Consider the following 15,556-nt stretch of genomic DNA (forward strand, 5'->3'; position numbering starts at 1 on the left):
TAGATTATCACATTTATGCACAGTTGTGGATTCAATTAGACATTTAAATTTGCAATCAATAGAGTTTGCTTTTTGAGTGTGTATTTGTGAGATCTTGTGATGACTTTTGGAAGAGTGTTTAAAACAGAGTTCTTTCTACAGATTACTACATGGAATGCACATTGTTTTAATGTAGCTAAGTATTAGTATTTACTTGCATTACTCAAGGATACAATTAGAATTGCTAAGATTTAGTCTAGATTTCATGTCTTCAGAGTGCCAAATTAAGGACTTAGTGAAATGATACAAAAGGGAATCATAGAAGCAAAAAATTTGAAATTCATATCCTGATATTTTCATGCTTTTTGTACCCTGAGTGTGGTGATAGAAACCACAGATGCAACTTGGATCAGAAATGCATTGTGATGCTTTTAAAGAAGGAAACACATTTTACTTTTATATCCTTTTACTTTTGTTAACTGGAGACCATATGCTTCCTCAGCTCTTATGTTCTTCTTTAGTTACATAAGACGGTATATTGCTACCAGTGTAACTTCACTCCTTTCCTAGCCTTGTGAAATAGTTCCTGTCATAATCTTAGGTTGAAACAGTTTGCTGATAATAGATTGATTGTCAACCCAAAGATGCTAATGAACCTGAAGACCTTTTCCCATGACCATTTAATAGTAATAGCAAGTTTTTCCTTTGAAACTCTTTTTTTCCCTTTTAATTTTGTGAAACCTTACTGATTTCCTGTACTTCGGAACTATGGTGAAATCCTGTTGTAAACCATTTTAATGTGAAAATTCAGGTATATTTACTTGGCCAAATGAAGATGAAGAAAAATAAAAGTATGAGTTGTCTGTACTAGATGCCAACAATTTCTTTCCTCCCACTTTCTCTTAAAACCACTTTAGACTTTACCAAAGGTACTTCTGCCAGACTTTCCAGAGTTTATTGTCCTTCACATTGCAAATTTCAGTGGTCAATTTCATAATCCTTAACTTACTTGCCTTTTTTTTTTTTTTTTTTTTTACCAGTATCTGACACAATTGCTAACTCCTACCTGCTTGAAGCATTTTCTTCTCTTGCTTTCTAGGACATCACACCTTCCTGGTTTTCCTTCTGCCATTCTCATAACCCCTTAATGTGAAAATGCCCCAGGCTTAGACCTTAGGCCTACTGTCTTTTCCACACTCATTCCTTGATAATTTCTCCCACCCTTGAAGCTTTAACTACCACATATATATACTATTAATTTACAAAAATATAGGTGTATACCTCCCTTCTGAACTCCAGACTCATATCCAGAGGCCCTTTTGACATTACCACTTGGATGTTTAACTTAATTTGTCCAAAACTGAACTCTTGATTCCACTTTCACCAACTCCCACCAAAAAAAGGCCCTGCACCTCCCATATCTTTTCCATCTCAGTTAATGGCAACATAATTTTTCTAGTAGCTATAGCCAAAACCTTGGCTTTCTGCTAGTTTCCTCTCTTTACCCCACACCCACATTAATATGTAAACAGTTACTTTGGCTTTGTTTTTAAAATATGTTTGTAAGCAGATGACTTTTTATCACCTCTATTATTACTGGTCTTCCAAGTCATCATTGTCTCACCTGTGTTAGAACAGTAACCTCGCAATTGCTTCTCATGATCCCCTTTAGTCAGTTCTCAGCAGTTAAGAGTGAGACTTTTTGAAAATTTTAAGTTAGAGCATATCACCTTTCTGCTCAAAACCCTTTCAGAGTTGAAGCCAGAATCAGTGTTAAACTATGTGCTCTTTTTTGTTTCCCACATTGGAGAAAACCTAACTATAAGCAGTCTTAACTTATATAGCAACTAATGGAAAAATTACTGAAAACGGTTAAGTTGCTTCCTCAACATGTTCCCAAACCCCTACGCACATACTTAAAGCCTTCCTAAATCACCTTCTACTATAATTATATATTCCTCATCTCTTAAATTCTTGAGTTTAGGGACCAGATCATTGTCTTTATAATTGCATTAACCATATAATAAATGTGCAGTAAATAGCTGGCATGAATGGCCTTTGTGTGTGTGTGTGTGTGTGTGTATTTTGGGTCATGACATTAATCATAATAGTCCTGAATGGAATAAAACTAGCTTAGGGATATTTTCACTGCATCTGTTAATTTCCAGTGGCTGCTATAACAAAGTGCCACAGAATGGATGGCATAACACCAGATATTTATTCTCACAGTTTTGAAGCCTAGAAGTTCAAAATAGGTGTCAGAAAAGGCCTTGAAGTCTGTAAGGGAGAATTTGTTCCAAGCCTCTCTCCTTGTTTTAGGTGATAGCTGGCAATCCTTGGCATTCCTTGGCTTGTAGTAGGTAGCATAACTCAAAACTCTGTGTCCATCTTCTCATGATCCTCTTCTCTCTGTCTTCTGTGTCCAAAGTTCCTTCTGTGTCCTAATATTCCAGAGACCTAATCCTTTTGACCTCATCTTAACTAATCACATCTCCAAAGACCCTATTCGCAAATAAGGTCACCTTCATGGAACCAAGGGTTATTACTTGCACATATCTTTGGGGGGGGGGGGGGCGCACATTTCAACCCATAACTGGGAATCCTTTTTATTAGGAGTTTCTTTGTTTAGAGTGTCAGGAATGTACATGGTTTGATAGATTAGCGCCTTCTCTTTAGCATCTTGTTGGAATGTAGAATCCCCTCCTCACTTTCTCCCTCAACATACAAAAGATAATTAGCAACTCTAGTGTCAACATAGTTTATAAGGCTTAGTAGTTAGGTAAGAGATTCAAAATTTCTTCTCCATAGGAAAATAACAAAGCACAATAAAACACCTCAAATTTTTCTTATTTTTCTTCCCCTGGGTAGGGCTGCCCCACTACTAATCTTTTCTATCTACCTAGCAACTGATCAGTTTCAAACAAGTCTCAGATTCTGCTGCCATTGGGTGCTATTCTGGTAATTCCTGAGAGGTGTGGCAAAACAACAAACTTCTAGATGATAATCAATTTACCCTTTCTTCAGATAGCCTATGGTTGGCCTACATGTATAGGTTTGCCTTTTATGTGATCTTTTTCCATACCCCAGTCGCTTTAGTCTTTTTTTTTTTTCTTTTAAAGATTTGTTTGTTTATCCATCCACCCCTCCCCCCATTGTCTGCTTTCTGTGTCCATTTGCTGCATGTTCTTCCGTATCTGCTTGTATACTCATTAGGTGGTTCTGGGAACCGATCCTGGGACCTTCCGGAATGGGAGAGAGGCAATCATTCTCTTGTGCCACCTCAGCTCCCTGTTCTACTGTGTCTCTCATTATTTCTCCTATGTGTCTCCTTTACTTGCGCCATCTTGCTGCGCCAGCTCTTTGTGCAGGCCAGCACTCCACATGGGCCAGTACTTCGTGTGGGCCAGCTTGTCTTCACCAGGAAGCCCTGGGCATCGAACACTCGACCTCTTATATGGTAGATGGGAGCCCAGTTGCTTGAGCCACATCCACTTCCCACTTTATTCTTATATTTTTAATAATATACAGCTTTTTCTTTCCTACCAGTTAGTTTTGATAACTTCGTTTTTTGAAGAAGCTACATTCCTCTTTAAGACAGGTTTTATGTTAAGAACAACCTATTTTACGTTTCAAAGTATTGTATTTTCTTAGGCTGACTTTAGATACTCATTTGTAAAGGGTGATTTTTTGTTGAATATGTATGTATTTTAAGAAAAAATCTGGAAAATTTCCCTCAGGATTCCAGAGTTGGGTGGAACTTCTCAAGTCCTTTGCCTCATTACATGGTTTTGTTGCTACTGTGGTTAGAAGATAAAAAATGATAGATTTTTGGAGTGCCCTGGCAATTTGGAAATTGGTTCTGTATGATGCAAATTGTACATGTAATGACTTAGCTTTTCTTGAAGAGAAGCCACTTGTTAAGGGTGCCAGCAATTTATTACTACTTTACTGTCCGTTTTAACTAAATACTACATATGATAGGACTCATACGTTTAGATGTGAGTATAATTCTGAGTTTATTTCAAGTTTTTCTTTCATTGATATATTTATCTCTATTTTCTCTCTTTCTCTGCAGGCCTCAGCTGTTGAAGAATGCTCTGCAGAGAGCAGTAGAGAGAGGACAGTTAGAACAAATAACAGGCAAAGGTGCTTCGGGGACTTTCCAGGTTAGAGGCCAAAAGGCTTGGTTGTAGAAAAGCAGTTCTCAAATTTTTGGTTTCAAGACTTATACCCTAAAAATTTATTGAGAAACCCAGTGTTTGTTTATATATGTTGTATCTATTAATATTTACCATATTAAAAATTAAAATTGAGAAAAGTTTTAAATATTGGCTAATTTGTTAAAAATAAATCCATTATATGTTAACATAAAAACTTTTTTTAATGAAAAAATAACTACATTTTCCAAAGCAAACCATTTTCATGAGAAGAATGGCCATTGTTTACATTTTTGCAAATCTGGCTTATACAGAAGATAGCTGGTAATCTGTTCCAATTTGATATTTTAGTTAAAGTCTGAGAAGAAAGTTCAGTCTCACACAGAAATATATTTAGAAGAGGGTTGAATTTATTTTAAGATAATATTCAGATAGTTGTGGATATTCTTTATTGATATAACACCAAAACTCAACGAATGGTAGTTTTTTTTATTTTGACAGCTTTGAGATGTGATTTACATATCATAAAATTTTCACTCATTGTAAGTTACAATTTAGTGATTTTTAGTAAATTCATGCACTTCAACTATACCACCACAGTCCAATTTTAGAACATTTGTCTTTTCACTTTTTTTATACTTTCCTTCAAATCATCAAAGTTTTAAATTTTGATTAAATTTATCCATTGTTTCTTTTGTTGATCCTGTTTTTGGTTTCATATCTAAGAATCCATTACCAAATCCCAGATCATGAAGATTTGCCCCTGTGTTATCGTCTAACAGTTTTATAGTGTTACCTCTTAGGTTTAGGTTCTTGGTCCATCTCAAATTGATTTTTGTATATAGTGCAAGGTAGGAGTGTAATTTCATTCTTTTTTGCATATGGATATCCAGGTTACCCAACACCATTTGTTGAAGGGTCTGTTATTTTCCCATTGCATGTCAAAAACCAATTGACCATAGATGTGTGGGTCTGTTTCTGGACTTTTTCAGTTCTGTTCCATTGGTCTTTTTATCTTGCCAGAACCAGGCTGTTTTGATTACTGTTGCTTTATAATAAATTTGATATCAAGTATTGTGACTCCTCCAACCCTGTTCTTCCTTTTCAAGATTGTTCCAGGACCCTTTGTAGTTCTATATAAATTTGAGGATCAGTTTTCCATTTCTGTGAAAAAATGCCGCTGGAATTTTAATAGGGGTTGCACTGAATATGTATATTGTTCGGGTAATATTGACATACTAACAATGTTAACTCTTCCAATCCATGAACTAGCAGTGTTTTGTAGTTTTCAGCATACATATTCTGTATACTTAGCTAAAAATATTCTTAGATATTTTATTTTTTAAATTGCTGTAGTAAAAGAAAGTGTTAATTTCCTTTTTAAATCGTTCATTGCTGTGGTATAGGAGCACAGTTATTTTTTGTGTGTTGATCTTGTGCCCTGCCATTTTGCTGAATTCATGTATTCTAATAGTTTATTTGTGGGGTTTTTTTTGGGTTGACTATATGTAAGATCATGTCACCATGACATGGTGATAAGAGAGATAAGTTTTAGGTCTTCCTTACTAATTTATGTACCTTTCATTTCTTTTTCTTGCCTAATTGCTCTGGCAAGAACTTCCAATACAGTGTTTAATAGCAGTGATGAAAGCAGGCCTCCTTGTCTCATTCCTGATCTTAGGGGGAACGCTTAATGTCTTTCACCATTGAGAATGATGTTAACTGTGAGTTTTTTTATAAATGACCTTTATCATGTTGAGAAAGTTCCCTTCTTTTTCTACTTTTCTGAATGTTTTTAACAAGAAGAGGTACTAGATTTTGTCAAATGCCTTTTCTGCATATTTAGATAGTCATTAGTTATTCCTTTATTCTGTTTATGTAGAGTGGTGCCATGATTGGTTTCCATACGTTGAACCGCCCATGGTATTCCTGGGATGAATCTTACTTGGTCATGGTGTATAATCTTTAATATGCTGCTACATTTGGCTTGCCAATATTTTGTTGAGGGTTTTGTATCTTTATAAGGGGAATTGGTCTTTTCTCATTTGCAAGGCTTTGATATCAGAGGAATGATGGCCTCATAAAATGAATTATGAAGTGTTCTCTCCACTCAAATTCTTTGGAAGAGTTTGAGGAGGATTGGTATTAATTATTCCTTTAATGTTTGGTAGAATTTGCCAGTGAAACCATCTGTCCTGGACTTTTCTTAAGTGGAAGGTCACTGATTATTGATTCAGTCTCTCTGTACCTGTTATACATTTCTTGATGTTTTCTGTTTCTTCTTTTAAGTAACTAATGTGTTTTAAGGAGTTTTTCCACTCCTTCTCTAAGGTTAGTAATGATAGCACATTTTCCTTTCTGATTTTAGTTACTTGGATTTCTTATTTCTTGTCAATCTAGCTTTAAGGTTTGTCAATTTTATTGATTTTTTTCCCTCAAGAACCAACTTTTTGTTTTATTCTCTCAATTATTTTCTATTCTTTATTTCATTTATCTCTGCTCTGATCTTATTTCTTCTAACTTCAGGGTTTCTTTGCTCTTTTTCTAGTTTCTCAACTTTTTACGTTAGGTTGTTAGTTTGAGATCTTATTTTAACAGGGGCACTCATAGTTCTAAATTTCCCTCTGAGCATTGTCTTTGCTGCATCCCTAAGTTGTGGCATGTTATTTCTTTGTTTCCATTTGTTTTTAAGTAATTTCTGATGTCTCTTGTATTTCTTAAGTTATCCCATTGGTTGTTTAAGAGTGTGCTGTTTAATTTCCACATACTTGTAAATTTTCCAGTTTTCCTTCTGTTATTGATTTCTAGTTTTATTCCATTGTGGTCAGAGAGGTTACTCTCTTTAATTTCAATATTTTTCAGTTTATTGAGGTTTCTCTTGTGCTAACATATGGTCTGTCCTAGAGAATGATCCTTGTGCACTTGAAAAGAGTGTGTATTCCACTTTCGCTGGGTGAAGTATTCTATATATGTCAGTTAGATCTAGTTAGTTTATAGAGTTGTTCCGTATTCTCAGGTCCTTGTTGCTCTTCTGTTTAGATATTCTATTCAGAATTGAAAGTGGTATATTGGAATCTCCAGCTATTATAGCAGAACTATTTCTCCCTTAATTCTATCAGTGTTGGCTTCATATATTTTGGCACTCTGCTATTAGGTGCATATATTTACAATTGTTAAATTTTCTTGTTGAATTGGCCCTTTTGTGAATATATAATATCTTTCTCTGTCTCTTGCAAAAATTTTGACTTAAAGTCTATTTTGTCTGATGTTAACATAGCCACACCTATTCTCTTCTGATTACTATTTACATGAAATTTTTCCCCCATGCTTTCACTTTCAACCTGTTTGTACCTATGGATCTAAGATGGGTCTGTTAAAACAACATATAGTTGGGCCATGTTTCTTAATCTGTTCTACCAATCTCTTCCTTTTTGACTGGGAAATTTAATCCATTAACATTTAAGGAAATTACTTGTAAGGCAGAATTAACCTCTGCCATTAGGCTAATTATTTTTTATAAGTCTGACACCATTTTTGTCCCTCCTTTTCCTCCATTACTGCCTTCCTTTTTCTGTAGATACTTTTTTTTTTATATAATGAGCCAGTTTGAATTACTTATCCTTTCATTTTGGGTAGGTTTTTTAGATTTTTTAAGTGGGTACTATTTTAGTTTCCCCATTGCTAAAGCAAATACAATGCAATGGGTTGACTTAAACAGTGGGAATTTGTTGGCTCATGGTTTTGAGGATATGATAAGTCCAAATGAAGGCATCATCAAGATGATGCTTTCTTTAAAAAGACTGGCCTTCTGAGGCTGGCTGCCAGCAGTCCTTCATCCTTGACTCCTCTATCACCTGGCAATACATTTGGAGCCTCTCCATTCTCTTCTGGTTTGTATTGACTTTCAGCTCCTGGTTCTTCTTCTGTCTGAATTTTACTCTTCCTATAAAGGACTCCAGAAATAGTACTAAGACCTGTACTGAGTGAATTGGGCCACACCTAACTGAAATAACCTCATCAGAAGTTCCTACTTAAAATAGGTTTACAGCACAGGAATGGAGTAAGTTTAAGAACATATTTTTCTTAGCTCCACAGTTACCAAGAGGATTACATTTAATGTTCTAAAGCTATTATAATTTAGTTTGGGTCGAGTCTACCTTGACTTGTAAGAACCTACACATACACAGTAACTGTATCCCTCCATCCTTCCCTTTTACGTTGTACTTGTCACAGATTACATCTTTGTGCATTGTATAACAAAGGCTTATGTTTGTTTTTATGCTTTTGTATTTTAATCCATAAGAAGTAAATGACAGCATTACAAATGAAAAATGAAATATACTGGCTTTTATATTTGCTGTTTTAGCCTGCTGTGCTGCCAGAATATACCAGAAATGGGTTGACTTTTTTTACAATGGGTGTTTATTGGCTTGGAGGTTTACAATTCTGAGGCTGAGAAAAGTGTCATCAGATTGAGAAATTTTCTGCCGTTATTCCTGCAAATATTTTTCCTGCCCTTTATCTCTTGCTTCTCCTTCTGGGGACTCCTGTAATGTATATATTGGTACACTTGTTGGTATCCCACAGGTTCCTCGGGTTCTCTTTTTCTTCTTCATTCTTTTTCTACTCGTCAACCTGGAAACTTTGAATTGTTTTGTCTTTGAGTTCACTGGTCTTCTGCCTCCTCAATCTGCTCTTGAGCCCTTCTCCTAAATTTTTCACTTCAATTATTATACTTTTAAGTTCCAGAATTTACATTTGGCTCTTTTTTATCATTCCTTTCCTATTATTGAAATTCTCCTTTTGTCCATATATTGTTTTCCTGGTTTCTTTTAATTTTATGTCTGTGTTTTTCTTTAGTTCATTGATCATTTATAAGAGTGGTTTTAAGATCTTTGAGTAGAAATTCCAGAGACTCTGGTTCCTCTGGAATATTTTCCATCACATTCTTTTATTCCTATGACTAGACAAAACTTTTTGTCTCTGTGTATGTTTTGTAACTTTTTGTTGAGACCTGAACATTGTGAAAATTATCCTGTGGTCACTCTGGAAATCCAGCTCCTCCACTCTTTAATCCACCAGACCAAGAATAAGGAGAAAAAAGAGAGGAAGAAAAACCACCTCTAACAAACAAAGCATCCATAAGAAAATGGGGAGGGGGGAATAAGGAAGTGCATTGCCTGTCCAACTCTATTCTTTTGTGCCAGTGGGACGCCACCTTTGCTGTTCATCTCTTAGGAATCCACCAGACCCCAAGATGTAACACAGAGAAAGAAAAAAACCAACTAACCAAAAAATAAAGAAAGGTGTATTTACTCTTTGTCCTGTGTAGGTGGTGGTATAAGGCCAAGCACTGCTTCTGAGAGAAACTAAGGCTAGCATCTGCACTAGGTTTTCAGGGATCTGCCAGACTAAACACAAGACCTAGAAAGAAGAACCCCAACCAATGAATAAGTGCACTGGGTGGGTCTTTAGGCCTGGTCGATAACTGGTGTGAGGCCAGAAGCTGCTGCTGGGCAGGCAGGGGGCTGAAGCCAAGGCAGGATCAAGAAATGCCCATATACAGAGAGGGGAGTAAAAACAGCCAAAGGAACACTAGCGCTTTATGTCTAGGTGGATGCTGGCAGGACACTGGAAGCACTACTCTATTACCCAGAAGGCGGATATTGAGGCCAGCTTCTGTCCTGGTCCCTCACAGATACCTTAGACTGACCTTGACCCTCAACTCCAACTTGTGGGAGAAGTGGTTTCCCTTGCCAGTTCTGGGTTCAGCTGGCTGTTCGCAGAATCTGTGTCACATTGCCACAAGTGCAGCCATTTCTGCAGCCACTGCTGCTTCCACAGGGCTGAACAACACAGGCTGGTCATTCACTGGTTTGTACTTTCACTTAGAGAAGCTGAACTCAGCAGCCTCTGGCTTCCGCTAGCTCTCCTCTTGCTCTAAATGTGCATTCTGGTTCCAAGATTGCCACCTAGTTCATTCATCTCTTTTCCAGTTCTTTCATTTTTCTAGTGGAGGGAATAATTTATAAAATATTCTACTCCACTATTTCGTGCCTGGCTTCTTTTATTTAGTCAATTTAAAATTTTTAAAAAAATTTTTGTTTATTTCTCCCCACTCCCTCCATTGTCTGCTCTCTGTGTCCATTTGCTGTGTCTGCTTCTGTGTGCTTCTGTGTCTGTTTGTATTCTCATTAGGCAGTTCCAGGAACCGATCCTGGGTCTTTCCGGAGTGAGAGAGAGGTGATCATTCTCTTGCACCACCTCAGCTCCCTGGTCTGCTGCATCTCTCATTATTTCTACTCTCTGTCTCTTTTTTGTTGCGTCATCTTGCTGCACCGGCTCTCTGCATGGGCCAGCACTCCTGTGCAGGGCAGCACTCCTGCATGGGGTGGCATTCCGTATAGACCAGCACTCCACATGGGCCAGCTTGCCTTCACCAGGAGGCCCTGGATATTGAACCTGGGACCTTCTTTATGTTAGATGGGAGCCCAGTTGCTTGAGCCACATCCACTTCCCTGCTTAGCAAATTTTTGAGTCGTACCATGTGTTAGTACTTAAATTCTTTTTCTTGTAGGAGGTACTGGAGATTGAACCCACAATCTTGTCTTGTACATGGGAAGCAGGAGCTCAGTTACTGAGCTGCATCTACTCCCCATTGATAATTGGTTTTTTCGTTTCTTATTTGTCCTGTTTTTAGGAGCTACTGGAGATTGAACAACATTTGAGATATAACTGCTCCCAGTACTTAATTTCTTTTTATTTCCAACTAGTATTTGAATATATGGATACAGTATTTTGTTATCCCTTCACCAGCTGATGGACAGTTGGGTTATTTCCATTCTTTGGCTATTACAAATAACACTGCTATGAACATTCTTATCCAAGTGTTTTTATAGATATGTTTTATTTCACTTGGGTGTATGACTAAGAGTGGAATTGTTGCTGGGTTATATGGTATGTTAAACTTTTTAAGAAACTGCCAAACTGTTTTCATCAGTGCCTGTTTTTTCTTTTAATTTTATTAGAGCATTCTAGCGGGTATAGAGTGGTATGTTAGTGTGGTTTTGATTTGCATAGCCATAATGCTGAGTGACATTGGGCATCTTTTCTATATTGTATGTCTTCTCTATTTGTATATCTTCTTTGGTGAAATGTCTTTTAAGATTTTTTGCCCATTTTTTAATTAGGTTAATTGTCTTATTGGGTTGCAAGAGTTCTTTGTATGTTCTAGATATAAGTCTCATTAGTTTTTTTTTAGATTTTTTTTCTCTCCCCTTCCCCCGCCCCCCTCCAGTTGTCCACTCTCTGTCCATTCACTGTGTATTCTTCTGTGACTGCTTCTATCCTTATCAGCAGCACTGGAAATCTGTGTTTCTTTTAGTTGCATCATCTTGTTGTATCAGCTCTCCGTGTGTGTGGCGCCATTCTTCGGCAGGCTGCACTTTATTTCACGCTGGGCAGCTCTCCTTACGGGGCTCTCCTACGTGGGGGACACCCCTCCGTGTCAGGGCACTCCTTACGCGCATCAGCACTGCACATGGGCCAGCTCCACACAGGTCAGGGAGGCCCGGGGTTTGAACCATGGACCTCCCATGTGGAAGGCAGACCGCCTATCCATTGGGCCAAGTCCACTTACCTGCAAATATTGTCTTAATGGTTCTTTTGAAATGCAAAAGTTTTAAAGTCTTGTTTTTTCTTTTTTTCCTTTTATTTTTTTCAGTTGCTCATGTTATATCTAAAAAATCTTTGCCTGGATTAATGTCACAAAGATTTATATATTTTCTTTTAACATTGTAGAAGAGTTACTACAGTTTCAGCTTTTTAGAGTTTTATGCTTTTAGCTTTTACATTTATGTTTTTCATTCATTTTGTGTTGTTTTGTTTATGGTAAGAGATAACAGTATAATTGGTCTTTTTACAGGTAGATTTCCAGTTGTCCTAGCACCACTTATTTATTTATTTTTTAAAAGATTTATTTATTTATTTAATTCCCCCCCTCCGCCGATTGTCTGTTCTCTGTGTCTATTTGCTGCGTCTTGTCTTTGTCCGCTTCTGTTGTCGTCAGCGGCACGGCAAGTGTGGGCGGTGCCATTCCTGGGCAGGCTGCACTTTCTTTCGCGCTGGGCGGCTCTCCTTAGCACCACTTATTGAAGAGACTATACTTTCCATGTTGAATTGCCTCGGTACTTAATAAAAAAATCAATTAGCCATAAATGTAAAGGTTTATTTCTGGACTCTCAGTTCTCTTCTATTGGTCCGTATATTACATTTATGCTGGTATCATACTGTAAACTGTACAGTATAAAGTTTTGAATTCTTATATCTTTGATTACCGTAGCTCTGTAGAAGAGTTTTGAAATCTGGAAGAGAATTCCTCAACCTCGTTCCTTTTTTTCAGCATTGTTATGACTTAATTTGGTTAAAAATTAATTTTCTTATAAATGTTAGGATCTATTTTGCATATCTGCAAAAACACCAGCTGGGATTTTGATAAGATTGCATTGAACCTATCTCTCGATTTGGAGAGAATCAATCTCAACATTGTTGCGTTTCCCAGTCCACAAACATAAAACAGGTCTTCATTTATTTAGGTCTTTACTTTATCTCAGCAGGTGTTTTATTGTTTCCAGAACACACATACATTCCTGTTGTTAAATTCCTATTTTTTTCTTTTTCCATGCTTTTGTGAATGGAATCAACAAGAAACAGACAAACAAGGAAATCCCTCCCCTCTCAATCCCCTTACCCCTGCTATACATAGCTGCTATTTCTGGATATTATTGCACAATTCTTTATTTGTTTACTAAGCAGTTTTACTGAGATATATTCACATGCCATATGATCTATCCAAAGTGTACAATTATTTGCTTTTTTTTTAAGCTGTTTTTAAAAAGACCTTTATTGTTAAATTGTAAAGTAAATAGAAAGATAGAAAGAAATGACAGAATTTAAGAGAGTACAAGGCCAGGTTAGATTTAATATAATAAATTACAAGAAACTAAGAATGAAATTAATTATTGGTTTAGTTATTTAATTTCCATTTAGGCTATAATTTTTTCTGGATAATCAAATTCCTATTTGGGAATTCCTCACATCTTATTGGAATGAATTACAGCAGATAACAAGTCATAATTTTATGAGGGAGAAAAACTGGTCATTCTAAATAGTGATCCAGATGGATTATTTTAATCGATTATCCATAAGAAAGGGTTAAAGAAAAATGAAGTGTCCAAAAATATATCTCTTCTCCAGTCCTCAATTAAAAACAAGTGTTTATTTTGTATGCAAAAAATTATAGAATATTGATCACAGGAACAATTTGCCAGTTGCACTAATTTTCATATATTATAATGTTATTTTATATTTACCTGGTCTACTCCAGCTCTTTTTTAGTTACTGTTTACATGGAATACCTTCTGCCAACCTTTCACTTTTAACCTGGTGTCCTTACATCTGAGGCGGGTCTCTTATAGACAACATATAAACAGCTCATAATTTTTCACTCATTTTATCAGTCTGTATCTTTTGATTGGGGAGTTCAATCCATTAATGTTCAGTGTTACTACTTTAAAGGCATTACTTCATCCATTTTGTCATTCAGCTCTCTATTACTTTCTATTGTCTGCTTTCTTATCCTTCAGTTAAGCCTTCCTGATAATGTTCATTTCTAAACTCTTCTCCAGGTCTCTCACACTTGTTTTTTCCTTTCAGGCTTCAGCACTCTCTTTAGTATCTCTTGCAAATCTGGTCTTTTGGTAACATATTCTGTCAGTTTTTGTCTGTGAAGACTTTTTTTTTTATTTTCTATTTCTTATCGTTCCCTCATCGCTTGCCTTTGCTGTGGCTGTTCCTCTTCCTTGTTTCTTTTTTTTTTTTTTAAGATTTATTTTTATTTATTTAATTCCCCTCCCCTCCCCCGGTTGTCTGTTTTCTGTGTCTTTTTGCTGCGTCTTGTTTCTGTTTCTTTGTCCGCTTCTGTTGTCGTCAGCGGCACGGGAAGTGTGGGTGGCGCCATTCCTCTGCAGGCTGCTCCCTCCTTCGCACTGGGCGGCTCTCCTTATGGGTGCACTCCTTGCGCGTGGGGCTCCCCTACACGGGGGACACCCCTGTGTAGCACGGCACTCCTTGCACGCATCAGCACTGCGCACGGGCCAGCTCCACACGGGTCAAGGAGGCCCGGGGCTTGAACCGCGGACCTCCCATGTGGTAGACGGACGCCCTAACCACTGGGCCTCTTTAAGAGGCACCAGGAACTGAACCTGAGACCTCTGATGTGGGAGGGAAGCACCCAGTCACTTGAGCTACCTCCTTTCCCTGCTTTGTTGTATCTCTCATGTTTCTCTTCTTGTGTCTCTTGTTGCATCAACTTGCTGTGCCTGCCTGTTGCGCCAGCTCACTGTCTTCTTAAGGAGGCACCAGTAACTGAACCAGGGACCTCCCATGTTGTAGGTCAGAGCTAAGTCACATGAGCCACATCTACTTCCCTCACTCTCTTTTTTGAAGGGCTGGATACAGAATTATCGGCTGGCAGTTTTTCTCATTCTTAATTTAAATACATTATACCACTTTATTCTCTCCTCCATGGTTTCTGATGGGAGGTCTGCTCTTAATCCTACCTAGTTTCCCTTTTATGTGATGCTTTGCTTTTCTCTTGCTGATTTCTGAATCTTCTCTATATCTTTGATATTGCCATTCTGAATAGTAAGTCTATTCATATTTATTGTTTGGGGTGTATTATCTTTCTTGCATATATTTATATCGTTCAAAAGGGTTGAGAAGTTTTCAGTCATTATTTCCTCAAATATGCTTTCTGCCCCTTTTCCATTTTCTTCTTCTGGGACACCAATAATTCAAAAGTTTGTGCATTTCACATTGTCATTTAGCTCCCTGAGACTCTTCCATTTTTCCATTCTCTTCTCTTTCTGTTTTCCTGTCTTTTCCAGTTCAGATGTTCTGCCTTCAAAATCAGTAATTCTGTCTTCAATTCATACCTGCTCCTACGTCCCTGTATTTTTTTTTCATTTTTTTAATCTATTGAAGTTTATCACACATATATAAACATATATAAACAGTAAGTGTATAGTAATAGTTGTGAACTTACAAAACAAACATACATAATGTCATACAGGGACATCATACGTTACCCTACAAACAATACCTTGCGTTGTTGTGAAACATTTTTAACTAATGATTAAAGAGCATCTTCAAAGTATTTTATATTTGGTGTATTTTTCCCCCAACCTACCCTATTATTATTATGTTATTTATATATGAACATACATAAACAAGCATATACTAAAAGCTGTCAGCTTACAAAGCAAACATGCATAACATCATACAGGAGTCCCATTCATCAACCCAGCACCAACACCTTGTGTTGTTTTAAGACATTTGTTACAAATGATGAAAGAATATGG

At 37.0% G+C, this 15,556-nt stretch overlaps 1 protein-coding gene across 7 annotated transcripts in view; it reads left to right on the forward strand.

Annotated features, from left to right (window-relative positions):
• Window positions 1–15,556, forward strand: part of HP1BP3 (heterochromatin protein 1 binding protein 3) — a 50,537-nt gene that overhangs the window by 17,986 nt on the left and 16,995 nt on the right. For all 7 annotated transcript variants that reach the window (XM_058304226.1, XM_058304225.1, XM_058304228.2 and 4 more), the window contains one exon: window positions 4,055–4,145. In XM_058304226.1, coding sequence (XP_058160209.1) covers window positions 4,055–4,145 — 91 coding nt within the window. The remainder of the gene's footprint in view (window positions 1–4,054; window positions 4,146–15,556) is intronic.

This window comes from Dasypus novemcinctus, chromosome 9 (assembly GCF_030445035.2).
Source record: "Dasypus novemcinctus isolate mDasNov1 chromosome 9, mDasNov1.1.hap2, whole genome shotgun sequence".
In the NCBI taxonomy this organism is placed as follows: domain Eukaryota; kingdom Metazoa; phylum Chordata; class Mammalia; order Cingulata; family Dasypodidae; genus Dasypus; species Dasypus novemcinctus.